This window comes from Arachis hypogaea, chromosome 17, assembly GCF_003086295.3.
Source record: "Arachis hypogaea cultivar Tifrunner chromosome 17, arahy.Tifrunner.gnm2.J5K5, whole genome shotgun sequence".
NCBI lineage: Eukaryota > Viridiplantae > Streptophyta > Magnoliopsida > Fabales > Fabaceae > Arachis > Arachis hypogaea.
The window spans coordinates 24,374,770-24,394,000 of NC_092052.1; the positions used below are offsets into that span (position 1 = coordinate 24,374,770).

General features: G+C 37.3%; 3 protein-coding genes across 3 annotated transcripts; all 3 read right to left on the minus strand.

The window, feature by feature from the left end:
* Nucleotides 1–3,960: 3,960 nt before the first annotated feature.
* LOC112766961 (exocyst complex component EXO70B1) lies at nucleotides 3,961–6,410 on the minus strand. The gene has a single exon (XM_025812850.3). It carries the CDS (start codon nucleotides 6,269–6,271, stop codon nucleotides 4,247–4,249), a length of 2,025 nt encoding a protein of 674 aa, XP_025668635.1. The 5' UTR covers nucleotides 6,272–6,410; the 3' UTR covers nucleotides 3,961–4,246.
* A 167-nt stretch (nucleotides 6,411–6,577) lies between these two features.
* On the minus strand, nucleotides 6,578–8,882 carry LOC140180535 (exocyst complex component EXO70B1-like). The gene has a single exon (XM_072221758.1). It carries the CDS (start codon nucleotides 8,880–8,882, stop codon nucleotides 6,864–6,866), a length of 2,019 nt encoding a protein of 672 aa, XP_072077859.1. The 3' UTR covers nucleotides 6,578–6,863.
* A 3,385-nt stretch (nucleotides 8,883–12,267) lies between these two features.
* On the minus strand, nucleotides 12,268–14,863 carry LOC112766854 (exocyst complex component EXO70B1). The gene has a single exon (XM_025812755.3). It carries the CDS (start codon nucleotides 14,452–14,454, stop codon nucleotides 12,523–12,525), a length of 1,932 nt encoding a protein of 643 aa, XP_025668540.1. The 5' UTR covers nucleotides 14,455–14,863; the 3' UTR covers nucleotides 12,268–12,522.
* Nucleotides 14,864–19,231: the final 4,368 nt, after the last annotated feature.

Here is a 19,231-nt window from a genome sequence, read left to right on the forward strand (position 1 = left end):
GACAACACAGGTGCTGACATTGCATTCCTTTACGTGAACTATGTAACTCCTTGATGTAATTTGAAATTGCTTTACTATGATACATCATATCTTCTAATATTCTCTTAGAATTCTTGTTCCAGATCTTCTTTGAAAAAACTTTTTTTTATTTGATTCTTCTCTTGCCTGATCGTGTCCTTAATCATCCATTTAAATCTTTGTAAAAATAGCCATTGATTTTGGTTAACCTCTTTTTGTGAACTTTGTACTTCTTTGATTCAACCTGAACTTGTTTTGACCTAATATACCCTATTTTCTTTAATTGTTACTATTAAAGTTTCTTGATTCAGATTTCCTTGTTAAGATGCGATTGACTCTTTCTGGCACACTTAATTATTTCTATACAGCATTGCTTAATTGTAATCTTAAGCATCTTTTTTACCTTCGTGCAAATACAATCTGTGATGTTTGCTCTTCTCTTCCCAGGTTTTGTGTCCTTTTGAGTAAACCTGAGCTTGTTCTGGTCTCGTGTGATTCCTAGATATAGTAAGCGATACGTTAGTTTGTTAGGACACAACTTATCGATGTTGAAGTTCAGAAAGTCGTAATTCTAAGGCTTGACGTAAGACCGGCTACTACCAAGCAGATGTACACCAGAACCAAGAGATTATAAAGTAAAAGTGTATTTTGAGGAGATTGACAAACTAAGTAAAAAGTACTATGTATATCTAAGTTGTCAAGGAAACAAGAGTAGGTGAATGCTAATCACATCGTTTTAACAGAAACCTATCTTGTAACTTCTGCACCTCGTTATACTTCTTTCTCATGTTTGGCAAAGTGCTAAAACCATGTAAAGTTTTGCAGATTATATCAATTTTTGAATTTTCGAGGGCAAAAATTTTTGTAAAGAGGGTAGAATATAAAATCCCTACAATACCGTTACTCTCCTTATTCCCAAACGAAACCCTAACCCTAATCTCAAAATAAATCCCACACCCTCCCTCTTACATACATACACACACACAATTCAGAGAAAGAGGGAGAAGTAACGGAAGCAAAGAAAAGAGAAAGGGGAGAGTGAGGGAACGGAGAAGAGAAGAGAGGGAGGCTGTCCACCGTCACTGCCGTCGCCTTGGAGCATGCCGGCGTCGCGCCTCACCGCCATGGAGCCGCCGTCCCACGTGTCGCCGCCGGCGCTGACGAAGAGGGGAGAGAGTGAGATGTTGAGGCAGAGAGCTGCCGCCGCGGGAAACGCGATGGAGGAGAGGACGCCACCAGCTCTGTCACGCCTGGTTGCTGCCTAGCATGCCGTCGGAGACCGCCGTTCCCTCACCACTGCTGCGTCGCCGTTGATAAAGCTGTTGCCGCCGCCGTGAGACGCGAACAGAGGAGGGAGAAGGAGGCGAGTTCGTGAGGGAGAAGAAGCAACGCTGCCACCTTACCGCCGTACCTCCTTGCTGCTGTCGAGCTGACCACTGCCATTGTTGCCGTTCTGGTTCGCTATTTTCCCTTGAATCTGTTTCACTTTCGTATCCTGCCATTCTGATTTTATTGAACCTCTGCTTTACCTTAGATTTTCCAGCACTCTTTCTTGTTGTCTTCCATTTAATTTGAATCCAATAGTTTCTCTGGGTGCTATGATCATTGACGTTGCAATAAGAAATAGATGCTGCTGTTGTTGCAGCCGCAACTTTTCGCTGCCCGGTCCAAATCCTGTGACTACTCATTTCATTCTACATCGATCCTCCTCACCCGTTAATTTTGCACTTCGGTTTTGGTCTCTTCGGTCCCTTAGGACCACGTTGTGAGTAGGCTTTACATTTATAAGTGTTTGCTTTACGTCTATAATTATTTGGATATACGGTGCTTGAACTTAGTTATACTTACAAAGATTATTATCAAATGATTTTAAATTGGTTTTACTAATTGATTTATTATAACTAAATGCTTATCCTTGTTAAACTCATTTTAATATGCACATGAGACTATATATATCATGTTTGAAGAAGTTTTATATTATTTTAACGCATTTAATTTTATTCGAATATGTATTTTTGAAGCATTGAAATTTTATTAGTACTCACTTATTTTGGAATTATGAAATATGTTTGAAATGCTTTAAGATTGAGAAATAGGATTGCATATGATTTGGATGAGAAAGTATTATCTGATTTGATTTTATTCGATACCTTATATATTTGAAAGATCAAAGATTTGTTGTATGTGAAATTATATGTTTTGAATTGGTTTGGGAGGCTCGTATTAGAAAACCGTAGTTAACGGCGGTTATGACGTTAACCTAGATGCATCTGGCTCAGACCTCAGCTAGCAGGGGCGTTGCTAGCCTAACGTGTAGGCCAAACGTTGGATCTGTTATTCCGTACGGACACACTAGAGAAAAGGGCTACCCTTAGAGGTGGAGCCGTCCAAGTGTGGACTATTTGATTTGATTTTTGTATGAGAACTCCCTTATTGATTCACTTATTCATATAAATTATTATTTTCTAACTAAAATTATTTTCATAATAATGTTTAGATGGTCTCATGTGAATTATAGATGTACTGTCTAGTCACTGAGTTGCAAAACTCACCCTTTTTTTTTTAAAAAAAATATTTTTCAGGAATAAGTATTTGATTATGTTAGCTTATTCAAGAGTAATGATCTGCAATGGGTTCTATTCCTTGTTGAGTTCTTAGACATCATCTGCTCCATATGCCACAGACAGGATCCATCTATATTTATTTATTTTATTTTTGTTCAATTATGTAATTATTCATTATAGAAAGTGTAAATTTATCAAAAATTATTTGTAACATTTTTATTTATCTTATATTCGAATCTGTTAGGCTTGCTAGGGAACTCTTTTTCCTGAGCGCCAGTCATGGCTCATTTTGGGCCGTGATAAAATATACCCCTAACGGCTAATTTTTCAAAAAATTTAAAACCAATTCAACAACAATTTCACAAGAACAACCCTTAACACAAGCAAATCAAGCATAATTTTCATGCATTATTATTAGATTTGTCTTTATTTTTTTGAAAATTTAGCCGTTGAGGGTATATTTGATGCAAATAAAAAATTTTTGGGACAAAATTGAAACAAAATAAAACTTAGGGGTATTTTTAAAATTTTTGCCAAACTTCAAGGACAAAAAAGATACTTTACCCTTATTTATTCTTTATTAACTTTAAAACATAAATGTCAATAAAGAAATACCTCCATTTGTATTCAAATAAAATATAAAAAAAATTAAAATCAATAAAAATAGAAATTCAAATTTTATGTTTTAGTTCAAATTTCAGAAAGTAAGAAATGTTAAGTTGATTTGGTTAAGTAAAAAATATCAATGAAAAAAATAATTAAAACTTAAACCTAAGTGGCATAGGAGCATATTTGAGTAAGAAATTTATGTTTTGAAGTTGTTAACTTAAAAGTAAGAAATGTCAAGTTGATTTGGTTAAGTAAAAAATATCAATAAAAAAAATAATTAAAACTTAAACCTATCACATTATTAAAAAAATATATATATAAAGTCACTAAATATATATATTTCTTCAAAATTTTGAGAGAGTCGAAGTCACTATTTGTCCTCTTTTGATCTGTCTCTACTAAATTTTTTTTAATAAGTTTAAATTTGACACACCATCTTCTTACTAAATATACTCAATCAAATATAACATTATTATAGAATTAATCTATAATTTTATATTCTATTTTTAGTATTTTTTATTTTAATTCATTTTTTTTCTAATTTTATAGTTATTTGCAAATGATAAAAAATAACAAATAAAAATATAAATTTGTACAATTATAATATAATAAAAATTATCTTTTTTTTTAAAATAAATAAATTCAAAATCCTAAAACAATAAACTATAATTCAATTTGTATTATATTTTTATTAAATAATTATATAAAATTATATATAAATTATTAAATAAATATTTTATAAAATATTTTTAATATAAGATACTTTAAATTTAATATTATTTTACATATATCTAATTAATCTCTAAAAAAATATTAAAATATATTATATAATATAATTAATTTATCTCTTCGCACATTGTCTGGTCTCACTCTAGTTAGCTCTAAAATTATTTGTATATTGGAAGAACATTTTCTATTCCTATTGCAAACCATACACATGCTCTAATAATGTGGAAACCATACAATGTGAAAGTAGTACACTTCGCTATCGAAAATTTTGCAATCTAATAATGCTTCACACAAGCTCTGCCTTTACTTCTTTCTTTGTCAATGCTTCATTGATTCATGATACTTCCATAAAATAAACCGTCGATTCGAGCTTCAATGTCAAACATTGTATACTTAATATACTCATAAGCATTCATTCCAAGAACTTTACGAATCGTCCCAATGAAGTTTCCATATGCTGGCAGCAACATGTTTTTTATTGAAGTCCTAATTTCTTCCCTTAGCTGCTCATCAAAGACGGACCATGTAGATTGAGCAACGCATGTCTCCATGAAATGAATGTTGAACAACAGCAGTTTATTCTTCATTGGCTCTGCGGCAACCTCAGGTGCCGGCGACTCGCCATAGTAGTCTAGATTCAGATAGTCTAGCAACTTGTTCCAAGAACTTCTGTAATATAGCTCAAGGTTTTGCTTCACTTTTGCAGTGTTAATTTGGCCCCAATGATCTCCCAAAAAGGTTCCCAGCTCCCACTCTTTTACCTTGTTTTCTATGTAACTCCTATTATTCACCATGAAAAAATAGCCCAAAGCAGGGTCCTTGTACTTCTTGGAGTTGGTTCTCAATTTTCTCTCTAATAACTGCAACAACATAATATTATTCGATTGGGTTCCGGCATCCATCGGGTATTCTAGCGAAGCCTGCTGAAGCTTCCTTTGCGACTGCCGTGAGAATAGGATATATGTCATTACATTGTAGGTAATTAGATGAACCCCACCACTTGGAAGAACTAACTTAGCCTCCTTGCTACGGAAAATCAAATTCTTCATATCCGTGTAAGAGCCTGTGATTGCTTCTCTCAATTTGTTCCGGGTTGTGACAGCTTCATTCACCAAGAACACGCTGGGGCCATCAGAAAACAATGTCTGGAAGTCTGGAATCAGTTGGTTCAATGCAAGAAAAACGCGGAAGGTTTGGAACATCCGACATGATGGAAGGCTAATCGCCGCGAAGGCCTCTGCGAATTTCAGCAGCTGAATTGTTGCTTCAGAGCAAATTTGTCCAAAACACGCATCCGCTGCAGAGTGTAAACCAGAGAAGATACGACTGCAGATTTGCCTTTCCGAGGGAAATAGTATCCTTAGGGCAACATCAGAAGCTATGATCCATCTACTGATAATGTAATCCATGGATGGCATTGTTTGAGGGTCAATAACTCTATCCTCTCGAAGCTTCAACAATCTCAATATGCACATCTCTAACCATTGCCTCCTGTAATTGCTATATGCATCGCAGAACTCCTTTCCGAAACCAGCAGCCATGGTGGACTTGGCAACATCATGAAGATCATCCATAGCTCCGGGCCCAAGTGCATCAAACGCCAAGTTGTGGTCAATCACCTTTCCAGGGACACCAATGGCTTCACCGTATTCCCTCACTTGGTCCAAAATTTTGCCCATGATACCATAGCTTCTCCGCTGATGCCTTTCTATACAAGCACTTAACCGTGCCATCATAAAACTGCAATCATCATTGGCTTGTTGCGAATCAACTTGAACGACAACCTGATTTTGATCACATGGATCAAAATGTTCATCTTCTAATGTGAGGTTTAGCGAAGATCTAAGAATAATAACAAAATAACTGAAACAGACCCCAGTAATACCAAACAATACTTTTATCTTCATCAGTTGCACAATAAAAACTCCGAGAAAGAAATATAGCAGATCCACTTCAAATCCACCGTGGATCTGTCTTGGAAAACTAGAGCACATTATAGCAAAAGCAGCACAAGAGACTATGCTATATGCATCTGGTTTCCCATTCACAGCTTTGTCAAAAAAGAATGAGTAAACAGAAGTAATGGTCAGAACTAAAAATGCTATATGCGCTCGAAACCGGAGACAAGCCGAGTGTTGCCATACCTTGGGAAAGTAAGTGGCAAGGCAGATTATAAAACTGAAAACAATGTAAATAGAGATTTTCACCAAGTTCCATTTTCCGAATAGAAAATTGAAGGATCTACTGAGAGCATAACAGAGCAGGCCAACTATGGATGAAACCACACCAACGAATCTCCATAGCTTTTGATGCATAAGCCATCTTGGAATTCGGACAGGCACTTGTACCATATCCTCTGAAAGAAGCTAAGTGAGTAACAAGTGTTTTCAGAGACACGGAGCAAATATTATCCAAGAGTTTACACAGTTAATTTTTCACTACATATTTTGTTGACTTGGAGGAGCTGTAGGTATGAAGAGTCTTCTTCAACTCGGTTTTGTCATCACGCGCTTGGCCATAGTCATTTCTATATGTATAGATTGCATAGTGTAACTTTCCTATCCCCTTCCAGGAACATCTTCAGTTGACTTGGGTTTGACTAATCTTATTATTACAATATAGATTCCTGCAAGTTAATGCATTGAAATCTAGATGATAATTGTACTATTGTGATAGATGCTTTACACTTGAAATTTACTTTTGCTCAACCATGGCTGGGTGGATTATGCCTGTGGTTCCAAATGGTTAGTCTTAGAAATTCTTTTGGGAATAACTTAATAACCAAGAATTACCAAATAAATTTCACTTCTTTGCTGTTTTTTTTTTTTTTTACTTTTTTTTTTCTGATAAAATCTAACACAAGCATGTTTTCCAATTCAATACTAGTGATTTTGTGATCTCATTCATACAAATTTTCTATTTGTTTCTTTTTCTGCTACCTTCCTAATTCATACTTCCTCTAAATAAACCGTTAAGTCGAGCTTGTATATCAAACATTCCGTACTCTATATACTCATATGCATCTGCAGCAAGAACATTATGGAACTTCCCAATGAAGTTTCCATATGCTGGAAGCAACATGTTCTCTACGGATGTTATTATTTCTTTCCTAAGTTGCTCTTTACCAACAAACCATGTAGATTGAAGAGTGCATATCTTCCTGAAGTGTGAATTGAACAAAATAAGTTTCTCTTTCATTGATTCAGCAGGAACAGCAGGCACCAAAGACTCATCGTTGTACAGCTTCAGATAATCAACCACCATGTTCCATGAGCTTTTGTAATAGAGCTCAAGGTTTTGCTCAGCTTTCTGTGTATTATTTTGGACCCAATCATTGCTCAAATGGGTTACGAAATGCCGTTGTTTTACAAAGTTTTGTATGTACCTTCTATTAATCATCATGAAGAAATAGCACAAAGTAGGATCCTTGTAGTTCTTGGATTTAGTTCTCAGTTTTCTCTCTAAAATCTTCAACATAGAAACCATCTCCACAGAGAATGAAAACGATGTTCCAGCTCTATCAGAACCCTGCACATATTTTTGTAAAAATGGCTCGCAAAATAACTCGACATATGCCAGGACATCCATTGTTAATGGATGAATTCCGCCATTGGGAAAAACAAACTTAGCCTTCTTACTACGGAAAATCATATTCTTCACCTCCGTGTAACAACCCTCTATTGCTTCTCTCAAGTTGTTCTGGATTGTAATAGCTTCCTTCACCAAGAACATAGTGAGGCTATCACAAAACAATGTCTGCAAGTGTGGAATCAGGTCACACAATGCCCGAAAAATGTGAACAATGATGAATATTTGATCAAATGAACTGCTCACACTTGTAAAGGCTTCAGCAAAATTTAACAGCTGAGTCGCGGATTCCCGGCAAATATTTGCAAAACAAACATCAGAAACTGAGCGTAGCCCAAAGAAGACACGATCGCAGAGTCGTCTTTCGAATGGGAACAGTATTCTGAATGCAACATTGCAGGTTTCAGCCCATCTCTTAACCATGAAATATGGAGTTGGTAGTGTGTTAGGGTGGTCAATCTTGACAGTGTCCAACTCCAACAATCTTGCTAGACACTCCTCCAAGAATTCCCTCCGGCAATCGATGTAGGCATCAGAGCATTCCTTCACCAATCCAAAAGCCACTGCAGATTTGACAGCTTCATGAAGGTCATTTACAACTCCCTGTGGTAGCGTATCAAGCAAGAAATTGTAATCAGTCACCAACATAGTGTTATTAGTAGCATTATTGTATTCCTCAAAAATGGTTTGCACTAGTGCAGCTTTTCTCTTCTGAAGCGCCTCAACACAATCCATGAGTTTTGTCATGATGATTCTATGAATGTTGGATTGTTGTGAATCAGATTCCACTTGAATTGACACATGATTTTGGTCATGGAGTTCCAAATATTCACTCTCTGTGACTGTTGATGCATCTAGAGAGGATCGAAGAATGATGAGGAAATAGCTGAAACATATCGCAACTATACTCAACAAGAATCTTATCTTCATCAGTTGTATTATGAGAACTCCCAGAAAGAAATATAACATGTCTACCTCAAATCCACAATGAATTTGTCTTGACAAACTAAACCACATTATAGCAAAAGAAGCACAAGAAACTATGCTATATGCATCCGGATCCCCATTCGCAGCTTTATCGAAAAAGAATGAGTAAACAGAAGTAACGGTCAGAACTAAAAATGTCATGTGAGCTCTTAATCGGAGACTTGCAGAGTATTGCCATACCTTGGCAAAGAAAGTGGCAAGGCAGATTATAAGACTGAAAACAATGTAAATAGAGATTTTCGCCAAGTTCCATTTTCCGAATAGAAAGTTGAAGGATGTACTAAGAGCGTAACAGAGTAATCCAACTATGGATGAAGCAAAACCAAGGAATCTCCATAGCTTTTGGTGCATAAGCCAACTTGGAATTTGGACAGATAGAGGTGTCATATTCTCTGTGAAAGAATCCAAGTAACAACTAACAAGTGCTTTTTAGTCTTTCCAAAACACCAAGAGAGACCATTTCAGGTAGCACTACCCTTTGCAGAGAAACCTTCAAAGGAAAGTTACACAATAATTTTTAAATACATATATTTTTTACTTGGAGTAGTAGTTGCCGGCATGAAGAGTATGCTGCAACTAAGTTTTGTCATCTTGTTCTTGGCCATAGTCATTTTTATATGCATGTTACATAGTTTATGTTTCCTGTCCCCTTTCATTTTTTCATGTCTCAATAGTCAAAGGCATGCTGAATAAACAAATATAATGGTAACTCCGTTACTTGGTAATTTCTTAAGCCGACTTAAGTTGACTAATAAATAAAGTACAGTCCAAAATCTAGTCTAGTTCATTGATTTCTAGGGATGTAATTATTTCTTCCCTAAGCTTCAAGCTAAGGACACACCATGTAGATTGAACATGGCATATCTTCTTGAAACGCGCAGTGAAGGAACTAAGCTTCTCTTTCATTGACTTAGCAACAATATTAAGAGCCAGTGACTCAATGTTATCCAAGTTCAGAAATTCCAGAAACCTTACTCCATGAGCGTCTGTGTTATAACTCAAGGGATTGTTGAACTGTTGTCTTCGATTTACCTCGTGTTATCCATCATGAAAACGCAGCCGCAGAGCAGGGTCCATGAAGTTCTTGGACTTGGCCTTCAACTTTCTTTCTACAAGCTCCAATAGCAAAACCATCTCCACGGAGAATGAAGACCAATGATTTAGCTCCATCGACCATCAGAAATGCATCGCTTCTGTTCAAGTGGTGGTGTCGTTTTTCCAAGGAAGATTGTCCGTTGTGGAAGAAGATTGTATGTTCTTGTAATCATTTGAACTCTTCTGTAATGTTGTCAAAACAGCCATTACTGTTAAGAGATGGCCCGTGAAAAGATATTTGTCCGCGTAATATTAAAGAGCCACATGCAAAAGATATGATGATTAGGGGTTTGGCAATGGAGGTGGAAAATGGTAGACATATTCGTTTCTGGGAGGATGATTGGCTACAAAGTGGTCCATTGAAAGATAGTTTTCCGAGATTCTTCTCCATTTCAAATAAAAAAGGTTTCATCATAAGGGATTGTGGGTTCTGGGATGGGATACACTAGGTGTGGAACTTTTAGTAGAGGAAAGAGTTATTCCAATGGGAACTTCAGTTGCTCAATCAACTTGATGACCGATTGTGACTAGTGAGAATGTCGCCTACCAGAGAGGATACAATTGTATGGAAATTTGAAAAAACTGGTATCTATTCTACTAACTCATTTGTGCAGGTGCTACAGAAAGAGACTCTCCCGGAGGACATCACAAGCTACAGTTTCTCTAGTGCCATTTGGAGAGGATTGGTTCCTCCAAGAGTTGAACTCTTTGCGTGGTTTGTTTTAGTAGGCAGGATAAACACTAAAGAGCGACTGAGTATGCTACTTTTGTGTAAAAAGGAAATAGAATGTATGCACCATTTATTTCTTGGCTATGAATTTACTTGACAGGTGTGGTGCGCTTAGTTGACGGGTGTAGATAGAGATTGGGCTATTCCAGAAACTGTCAAAGAACTGTTTGAGAGTTGAATTGAAGTGTCTGGTTGTAATTCTGAGTAAAAGAGGTGGCTGATAGGATTCTTTGCGGTGATCTGGAACATATTTGGTTAGAACGGAATAATAGAGTTTTCCAGAGATCTGAGACAGGTGTTGATGGAATCAAGATTAAGTCCTTTCTGAATTACAACGAATGGTGTGGCATTGATCCGTTTGGTTGTTGATGACAATGCCGGAGATGACAACGGATTGTACCCTATAGTTTTATATTTTTGGTTTCTTTGTTGTTTTCTTGTTTGGTTGCTCCACTTTAGTGTGTTGAGCTCTCTTTCTTCAGAAAAAAAAAAAACATTACCAGTGTTGAGTTGATTGGATCTACTGAATCTACTTGAATGCGCACATAATTTAGATCTTAAGGACCATAATGCTGATTTTCCTTTTCTTGTAGCACAGCTAGAGAGGATCCAAGGTGAATAAGGAAATAACTGATATATATTCCAACAAAACCAACAAGAGTTTTATCTTCATGAGTTGTGTTGTCAAAAATCCTAGAAATAAATACAGTATATCCACAACGAAACTGCCTTGAAAACTCAGTGACATCATGGCAAACGCCACATGAGAAACTAGGCTCTATGCATCCGGTTTCCCGTCACATCTTTATCAAAATAGAATGAGTAAACAGAGATGATGGCCAAAACCAGAAACGCCACATGACATTTGGAAAAAACAGAGGTAACAAAGCAGTCCAAATATGGATGAAGCAAAACCAAAGAATTTCTCCATAACTCCAGATGCATAAACCATGGAACATGGATGGACACAAGTGATGTCATGTTCTTTATGAAACTAAGTTCATGTTACAACCTACAACTGATTTCAGAGACAATCAGAAACAGCATTTTTAGACTCAATGAAAGTACATTTTTTTTACTTGAAAGAGCAATCGCACGTTTGAAAAAGTCTTCTTTAACTCGGTTTTGTCATCTTCTTCTTGACCATAGTTTATGCATTTTTATTGGGAAGGAATTTCCTATCCGCTTCCACTGTTAAACTATAGGAAGAATTTCAAATATTCTTAGAACACTAGTGTTCTAATGATTTTAATTATTTTTTTTTTTTGGTGACTTAATGATTTTAATTATTTAAACTCACTCGAGCATCGATGTTTCAGGGATATTTAAAAATTTTCTTAAATGATAATACGCAGCTCTGTCATTTCTTTCGTAATACATGCAAACATACAAAAACATATCAAGACTTAATTTTGGGTTCATTGAAATAGAGATTTTCTATTTATTTTGTTTCTTTGTTTTAAGTTTAACTCATCTCAAGAGCATCATTACACCCTGTTAGAGGCTTAGAGTTAGAGCTAATTTATGTAGATAATCATTTTTATATCCACAATTTCATACGAATTTTCTTTCCAAAACTAAACTTCAATTTGTATTCGTTTCTTTGATATTTCTGTTTTTTGAACATTTTTTTACCCTGATTGCGATTTATTTATTTATATGTTAAAACATTTTTTTTAAGTAAAGAAACCACTTTTTTAAAAAAAAAAAATTAAATGCTTTAAAACCACATGCTTTAAGTAAAAAAACCACATTTTTTTTAAGGAAAGATTTTTTAAATTTTTTCAATGCTTTTATTTTGAAAAAAATTTGCCAAAAGACACTAAATTATTACAACTTAACGATATTCAACCATGGACAATATATATTGCCAATAATTTATAGGATTTTCGTCTGCAATATAAAAGGTAAGGAAAATTCACAGCAACTAACAAGAACACCTCGATGTTACAACTAAAAATTTAGGATTTTAATATTGTAATTCTGATGGCTAACAACTAACAGAATACAGATTACAGTTCAATCCAACATAACTTTCATCAGTGAAGAATGATACTGTATATAAATGAACATCATACAGTGCTATTTATAACAGAAGGCTACAGATGTCTAGGTACTAACTCTGATAACCAAAACTCTGTACTCTAATTTACACTACGAATACATACACACAACAACAACAACAACTAGCAGCTCCTACCTTCACTTTCGGCTACCGGTTGATCCACTGCTACCCTGAAATAAATCGTTGAGCTTTACTTCGATGTCCTCTACTCCATACTTAACGTACTTATCAGCATTCTTGCCAAGTTCCGTATGGAACCTTCCAATGAAGCTTCCGTACGCAGGCAACAAGATCTTCTCAAGGGCAATTCTTATTTCTTCCCTAAGCTGCTCATCGAAAACAAACCAAGAAGACTGAACCCTGCATAAATTCTCAAACTGTGTGTTGAACATTTTTAGTTTCTCTTTCATTGACTTTGCTGGACCATTAGGCCCCAATGACCCGTTACTACTACCATCAAGCTTTAAAATCCCCAGAACTTTGTTCCACGAACTCCTCTGGTATTGCACATGGTACTGCCTAACTTTTGCGGTGTGTTTTCGGATCCAATCGTCGCCCAAGAGAGTTCCCAATTCACTATCTTTCGCCTTCTGAACAATGTACCTCCCATTGTTCATCAAGAAGACATAGCACAATGCAGGATCATTGTAGATTTTGGACTTTGCCTCCAAATTGCTCTCCAACAGCTCCATTATCCAATCCATTTGCACAGAGAGTGAAGAATTGGGTGCGACCCTATCATCAAGCTTAGGGTAATCCTTCAACGGATGTCCATAGTCTTCAAAAACTTGCTCCAATGTCTGCCGTGACCGGCAAGCAGCGCGTAGGTAGTTCATCACGTAGCGTGTGATTGGATGTAGGCCCCCACCGGGAACCCCAACCTTAGCCGGATCGCGGCGAATTAGATTCTCCAGCTCCATGAAAATTCCCCTAATTGCTTCCCCCAACCTCTTCCAAATAGTAATTGCTTCGTTCCTGAGCGAAACGCTGTACTGATCCGAGAACAGGGCTTCGAATTCCGGAATGAGGTCACGCAGTGTTTCAAACACGTCGAGGATCCTAAACAGCCGCTCAGGCGAGCGGCTCCCGATAGCGACAGCGTCCGCGAAATTCAGAAGCTGAATTGTAGATCCGCGGCAAACCTCCATGAAGGAGAGGTCAGCAGCGGCGGAGAATCCAAAGAACACACGGTCGCATAGTCTTCGTTCACTCGGGAACAGGATCTTGAGGGAGACGTTGGAGGCCTTAATCCACCTCTCGATCTCGTCCTCGAGGTCCTGCCATGGCATCTTGTGAACCTCCTCGATGCTCAGCTTCTGTAACCCTAATCGTGAGAGACTCTCCTCCAAGAACTCCCTCCTGCAACTGCTGTATACGTGCGAGCACTCTTTCCCAAAACCTCCGGCCACCATGCGCCGCGCGATCTCGTGCAGGTCGTTGATCGTCCCCGCGGGGAGCGCGTCGATTACGATGTCGTAGTCCGTCACGGGCAGAGCCACCGGGATCTGATCCTCTTCTGCTCCGTCGTTCACTGCCGTCTCCAGCTCGTTCTCCTCTTCCTCCGAATCGAATGGAATATTCTCCACCGACTCGACGCCGTTTCGGTACGGCGGAGTCAGGTCAAAAGACTCTCCAGCGCGCTCCATGAGCGACCGGAACTCATCCTCGAGTCGGAACATGGCGTGCTGCAGCATGTCCTCGGCACGTGCGAGGCACGCGCCAAAAGCCTTGTCTGTTGAGAGCTGCGACCACTCGGCGACGGCGGCGACGAGCTCGTCAACGGCGTCAAGAAAAGCAACAGCGTCGGCGGAGTCGGCCCAGATCGGACGGTCGGATGACACAAACTGTGAGATCCGACGGTCAAGAGACTTCAGGGAATGATCAAGTGCGGCGCAGGCCCTGGGATCACCATCTGCAACCTTGTCTGCTAAATTCTCCTTCGAGAACCTTCCATCAAAATTCGAAAATATTTGGAGTATATCATCAGCCATGTTGGTGTTGTGGCCCAGCGTCTTAGCTATATGTCGCGCCACAGCGAGTAATTTCTCTTCCCCGTTGTTCTCAGCCATGCTTCTAGCCGGGGCATCACTTGCTCCCACACAGAGTAAAGGGTGTACAAGAAGCAGAATGGGGTAGTTCGAATGACGGGTTTGCCCCTGGAAAGACGCGGTTTGTTGAAAAAGTGGAGGGTAGTGAGGGTATAGTTGGGAAAGAACGCGGTGGTTGTAAAGGAAAGGAGACAGCAGAGAGAGAGAAGACCGAGAAAGAAGATAGGGTAGAGAGAGAGCGCACAACGTGATGAGCGGTATCTTGTTTCTTGTTTTTTTGTTTTTTTGTTTTTTTTTTTTTCCCAAATTTTCTATTGGTTGTGTGTTTTTATTGGTGGAACTGGGAGATCGTAACTTAATTCCAATGTTGTTGCGCGAGTCTTTACTCTTTTTGACTCTTGACTGGTCTTTACTCTTTTGTTAAGGCGGTTTTTTTTTTTTTTTTTTTGGGGTTAGGTTCTCTTCGACAGAGATAAAACTGATAATTGTTGTGATAGGAATGAGCAACGTGGATGCCCATTCCCATGCAAGACTCATATTTTTAAAGAGAGAATGAATATTAAATATGTGTTGAAAATCAAGACCCCATGCATGTATAAATAGGGGGGTATGGTACGAGGCTTTACACACAACAAGAAATAAAAATACTCTCTCTTTTCTTTCTTACACAGAAGCAAGTAATAAGAAATCTATTCCCTCTTTATGCTACAATCAAATACTATTCTCCTTATATTTCTACTACAATTCTTTTTCCTATTTTATTTTATAAGTATTTTAAACTCTATTTTCTATTACTCTTTACATATAATATTAATAGCAATATTAACCATCTTTATTATATTGAGATAGTATCAAATGCAAATCTCTCTCTCTTTATTTTTAATACTTTTTTTTATCTTTGTATATATATACACAATACAACATATAATATTATTATATATATATATATATATATATATATATCAATTATTGAGCTAATTATATTAATAATAGAGTCTTCTATTTATACATCTTTATTTTATATATCTTTTATTTATTTTACAACACGTTATCAGCACGAGACTCTGATCAAATCTTTAGGAAGACTCAGGTAACAAATTTTCATTATGTCGAAGCTCTCTCATCTTGAATTCAATGCTCTCGATATATCTGGAAACAATTATTTATCATGGATACTAGATGCTGAAATCCATCTTGATTCAATGGATCTTGGAGATACCATTAAGGCTGAAAATAATGCATCCCAGAAGGATAAAGCTAAAGCCATGATTTTTCTCCGTCGTCATCTTGACGAAGGATTGAAAAATGAGTATCTTACATTAAAAGATCCTGCAGATCTTTGGAAAGACCTTGAAGAAAGGTATAATCATCAGAAAACGGTGATACTTCCTCAGGCCCGATATGAATGGACGCATTTGCGTTTACAAGATTTTAAATCTATAAATGAATATAATTCTGCAATGTTTCGAATCACCTCATGAATGAAATTGTGTGGGGAAAAAATAACTGATCATGATATGTTGGAGAAAACTTTCTCAACCTTCCATGCCTCGAATGTGCTCCTGCAGCAGCAGTATCGAGAGAAAGGGTTCAAAAAATATTCTGAGTTAATTTCTTGCCTTCTTGTTGCCGAACGCAACAATGAGTTGTTATTAAAAAATCATGAAGCGCGCCCAGCTGGCGCCGCCCCATTTCCTGAAGTAAATGCGGCAAATCATTACCCCAGAAGAGGTAAATGGCAAGCTTTTAATAACAAGAAAAATTATGGAAGAAAAAGGAATTATGTTCAAAAGAGAGGATCTCACCAGAAGTGGGACAAAGAAAAGAATATCGGGCAGAATAAATCAACCGAGGAGAAGTGTTTCCGCTGTGGTGGAAAGGGCCATTGGTCTCGTACCTGTCGTACCCCAAGGCACCTAGTCGATCTTTACCAGGCATCTTTGAAAAAGAACGACAAAGGAAAGGAAACAAATTTTGTTTCAAATGATGCTGAGAACTCCACCACTCATTATGATGTATCTGATTTCTTTGAGGGTCCTGAAGGAAATATTGGTCATTTGATCAATGATGGAATAGTTTAATATGTGGGATTGTGAAGTATATATGTAAATAAATAATTGTTAAGTTTTATTTTCTATGTATTTAAGTTTCAAATGTGATGTACATAAATAATGAAATATTAATGAATTTTGAAATTATTAAATGTGTCAAATTTTAAAATAAAATTTTAGTATATGACATTATTTTATGTACAGTATTTCTTAGAAAATAATTCTGATCAAGTATTCAATTTAACTATGCATACTACTCATTTTATTATTATTTGTTTTTGAAGAATGGCAAGGATATGTAATGAAGATGTATGCCTTGCGGATAGTGCAAGTTCACACACTATTCTCAAAAGTGATATATATTTTACCCATCTTGTGCCAAAAGAAGAGTGTGTTAATACTATCATTGGCTCAGGCAATGTGATTGAAGGCTCCGGAAGAGCTGTAATTTTGTTTCCTGGAGGAACAAAATTTATAATAAATAATGCACTATTGTCTACCAAGTCTCGAAGAAACTTGTTGAGCTTTAAAGATATTCGCCGAAATGGATATCATATTGAGACTATGAATGAGGGAGATCATGAGTATTTATATATCACAACTCATGATTCAAATAAGAAAGTTATATTAGAGAAATTACCCTCTCTTTCATCTGGGTTGTATTATACCAAGATTAGTGCAATTGAATCACATGCCACTGTAAACCAGAAGTTTACTAGCCCAAATGAATTCATAACTTGGCACGACCGTTTGGGTCATCCGGGAACAACCATGATGAGAAGAATTATTGAAAACTCTCATGGACATTCACTAAAGGACCAGAAGATTCTTAAAACTAGTGAATTTTGTTGTGCTGCATGTTCTCAAGGGAAGTTAATTTTAAGGCCATCACCAGTAAAGATTGGATTTGAGTCCCCTGAATTCCTAGAAAGGATTCAAGGTGATATATGTGGACCTATTCATCCACCGTGTGGATCTTTTAGATATTTTATGGTCCTGATAGACGCATCTTCAAGATGGTCACATGTGTGCTTATTATCTTCTCGCAACCTGGCGTTTGCGAGATTACTGGCTCAAATTATTCGATTAAAAGCACAATTTCCAGAAAATCCAATTAAAGCAATTCGTCTTGATAATGCTGGTGAATTTACTTCCCAAGCTTTTGATGCTTATTGTATGGCTAATGGAATAAGTGTTGAACATCCAGTAGCTTATGTTCACACACAAAATGGGTTAGCAGAATCACTTATTAAGCGTCTCCAATTAATTGCTAGACCCTTGCTTATGAGAACAAATCTCCCAACCTCGGTTTGGGGGCATGCAGTTTTACATGCTGCAGCACTTATTCGTTTGAGGCCAACGAGTTACCATCAGTTCTCTCCTATGCAATTAGCTTTTGGCCAGCAGCCAAATGTTTCCCATTTAAGAATATTTGGGTGTGCGATATATGTTCCCATTGCGCCACCTAATCGCACCAAAATGGGACCCCAAAGAAAATTGGGGATATATGTTGGATATGATTCTCCCTCTATAGTGAGGTATCTTGAGATACAAACTGGTGATGTGTTTAAAGCCCGGTTTGCGGATTGTCATTTTGATGAATCAAAATTTCCAACATTAGGGGGAGAGAATAAGCTTCCTGAAAAGGAACTTAATTGGAATGCATCATCGTTGATGCATTTAGATCCTCGATCAGCGCAATGTGAACTAGAAGTTCAAAAGATTATACATTTGCAAAGAATAGCAAATGAATTGCCTGATGCATTTTCCGATACAAAGAGGATAACCAAATCTTATATACCAGCGGAAAATGTACCAATTCGAATTGATGTCCCAGTAGGACAAGTAGCTACTGAAGCGAATTCACGCCAGAAGCGTGGCAGGGCGGAAAATGCCCCAATTCGAATTGATGTCCCAGTTGGACAAACTGCCACTGAAGCAAATACACGCTAGAAGCGTGGCAGGCCTGTCGGTTCCAAAGATAGAAATCCTCGAAAGAGAAAAGAGGTAAATATTATTCCTGTTGAAAAAGACATAGTAGAGACACCTGCAGTTGTCCAAAATTCTGATATAACGCCAGAAGACGTTCAGGTACCTGAAAATTGTGAAAATGACGAGATCTCGATAAATTATGTCTTTACAGGAGAGAAATGGGACCGAAATAAGACAATTGTCAATGAAATATTTGCATATAATGTGGCAGTAGATATCATGCATGAAAGTAAGGATCTTGAGCCAAGATCAGTCGAAGAATGTCGACAAAGAAATGATTGGCCAAAATGGGAAGCAGCCATGAAGGCTGAATTAGACTCACTTGCAAAACGTGAAGTCTTCGGACCTGTAGTCCGTACACCTGAAGATGTAAAACCTGTTGGATATAAGTGGGTATTTGTGAGAAAACGAAATGAGAAAAATGAAGTTGTGCGCTATAAAGCCCGACTTGTGGCACAAGGTTTTTCACAAAGGCCCGGTATAGATTATGAAGAAACGTATTCCCCTGTAGTGGATGCGATAACTTTGCGTTATTTGGTCAGCTTATCTGCATATCATAAACTGCATATGCATTTAATGGATGTGGTAACAGCCTATTTATACGGCTCATTAGATCGGGATATCTATATGAAAGTCCCTGAAGGATTAAAGATATCTAAACCATCCAATGAATATTCGCAAGGGTTATACTCAGTCAAATTGCAAAGATCTTTATATGGTCTAAAGCAATCTGGACGAATGTGGTATAATCGTCT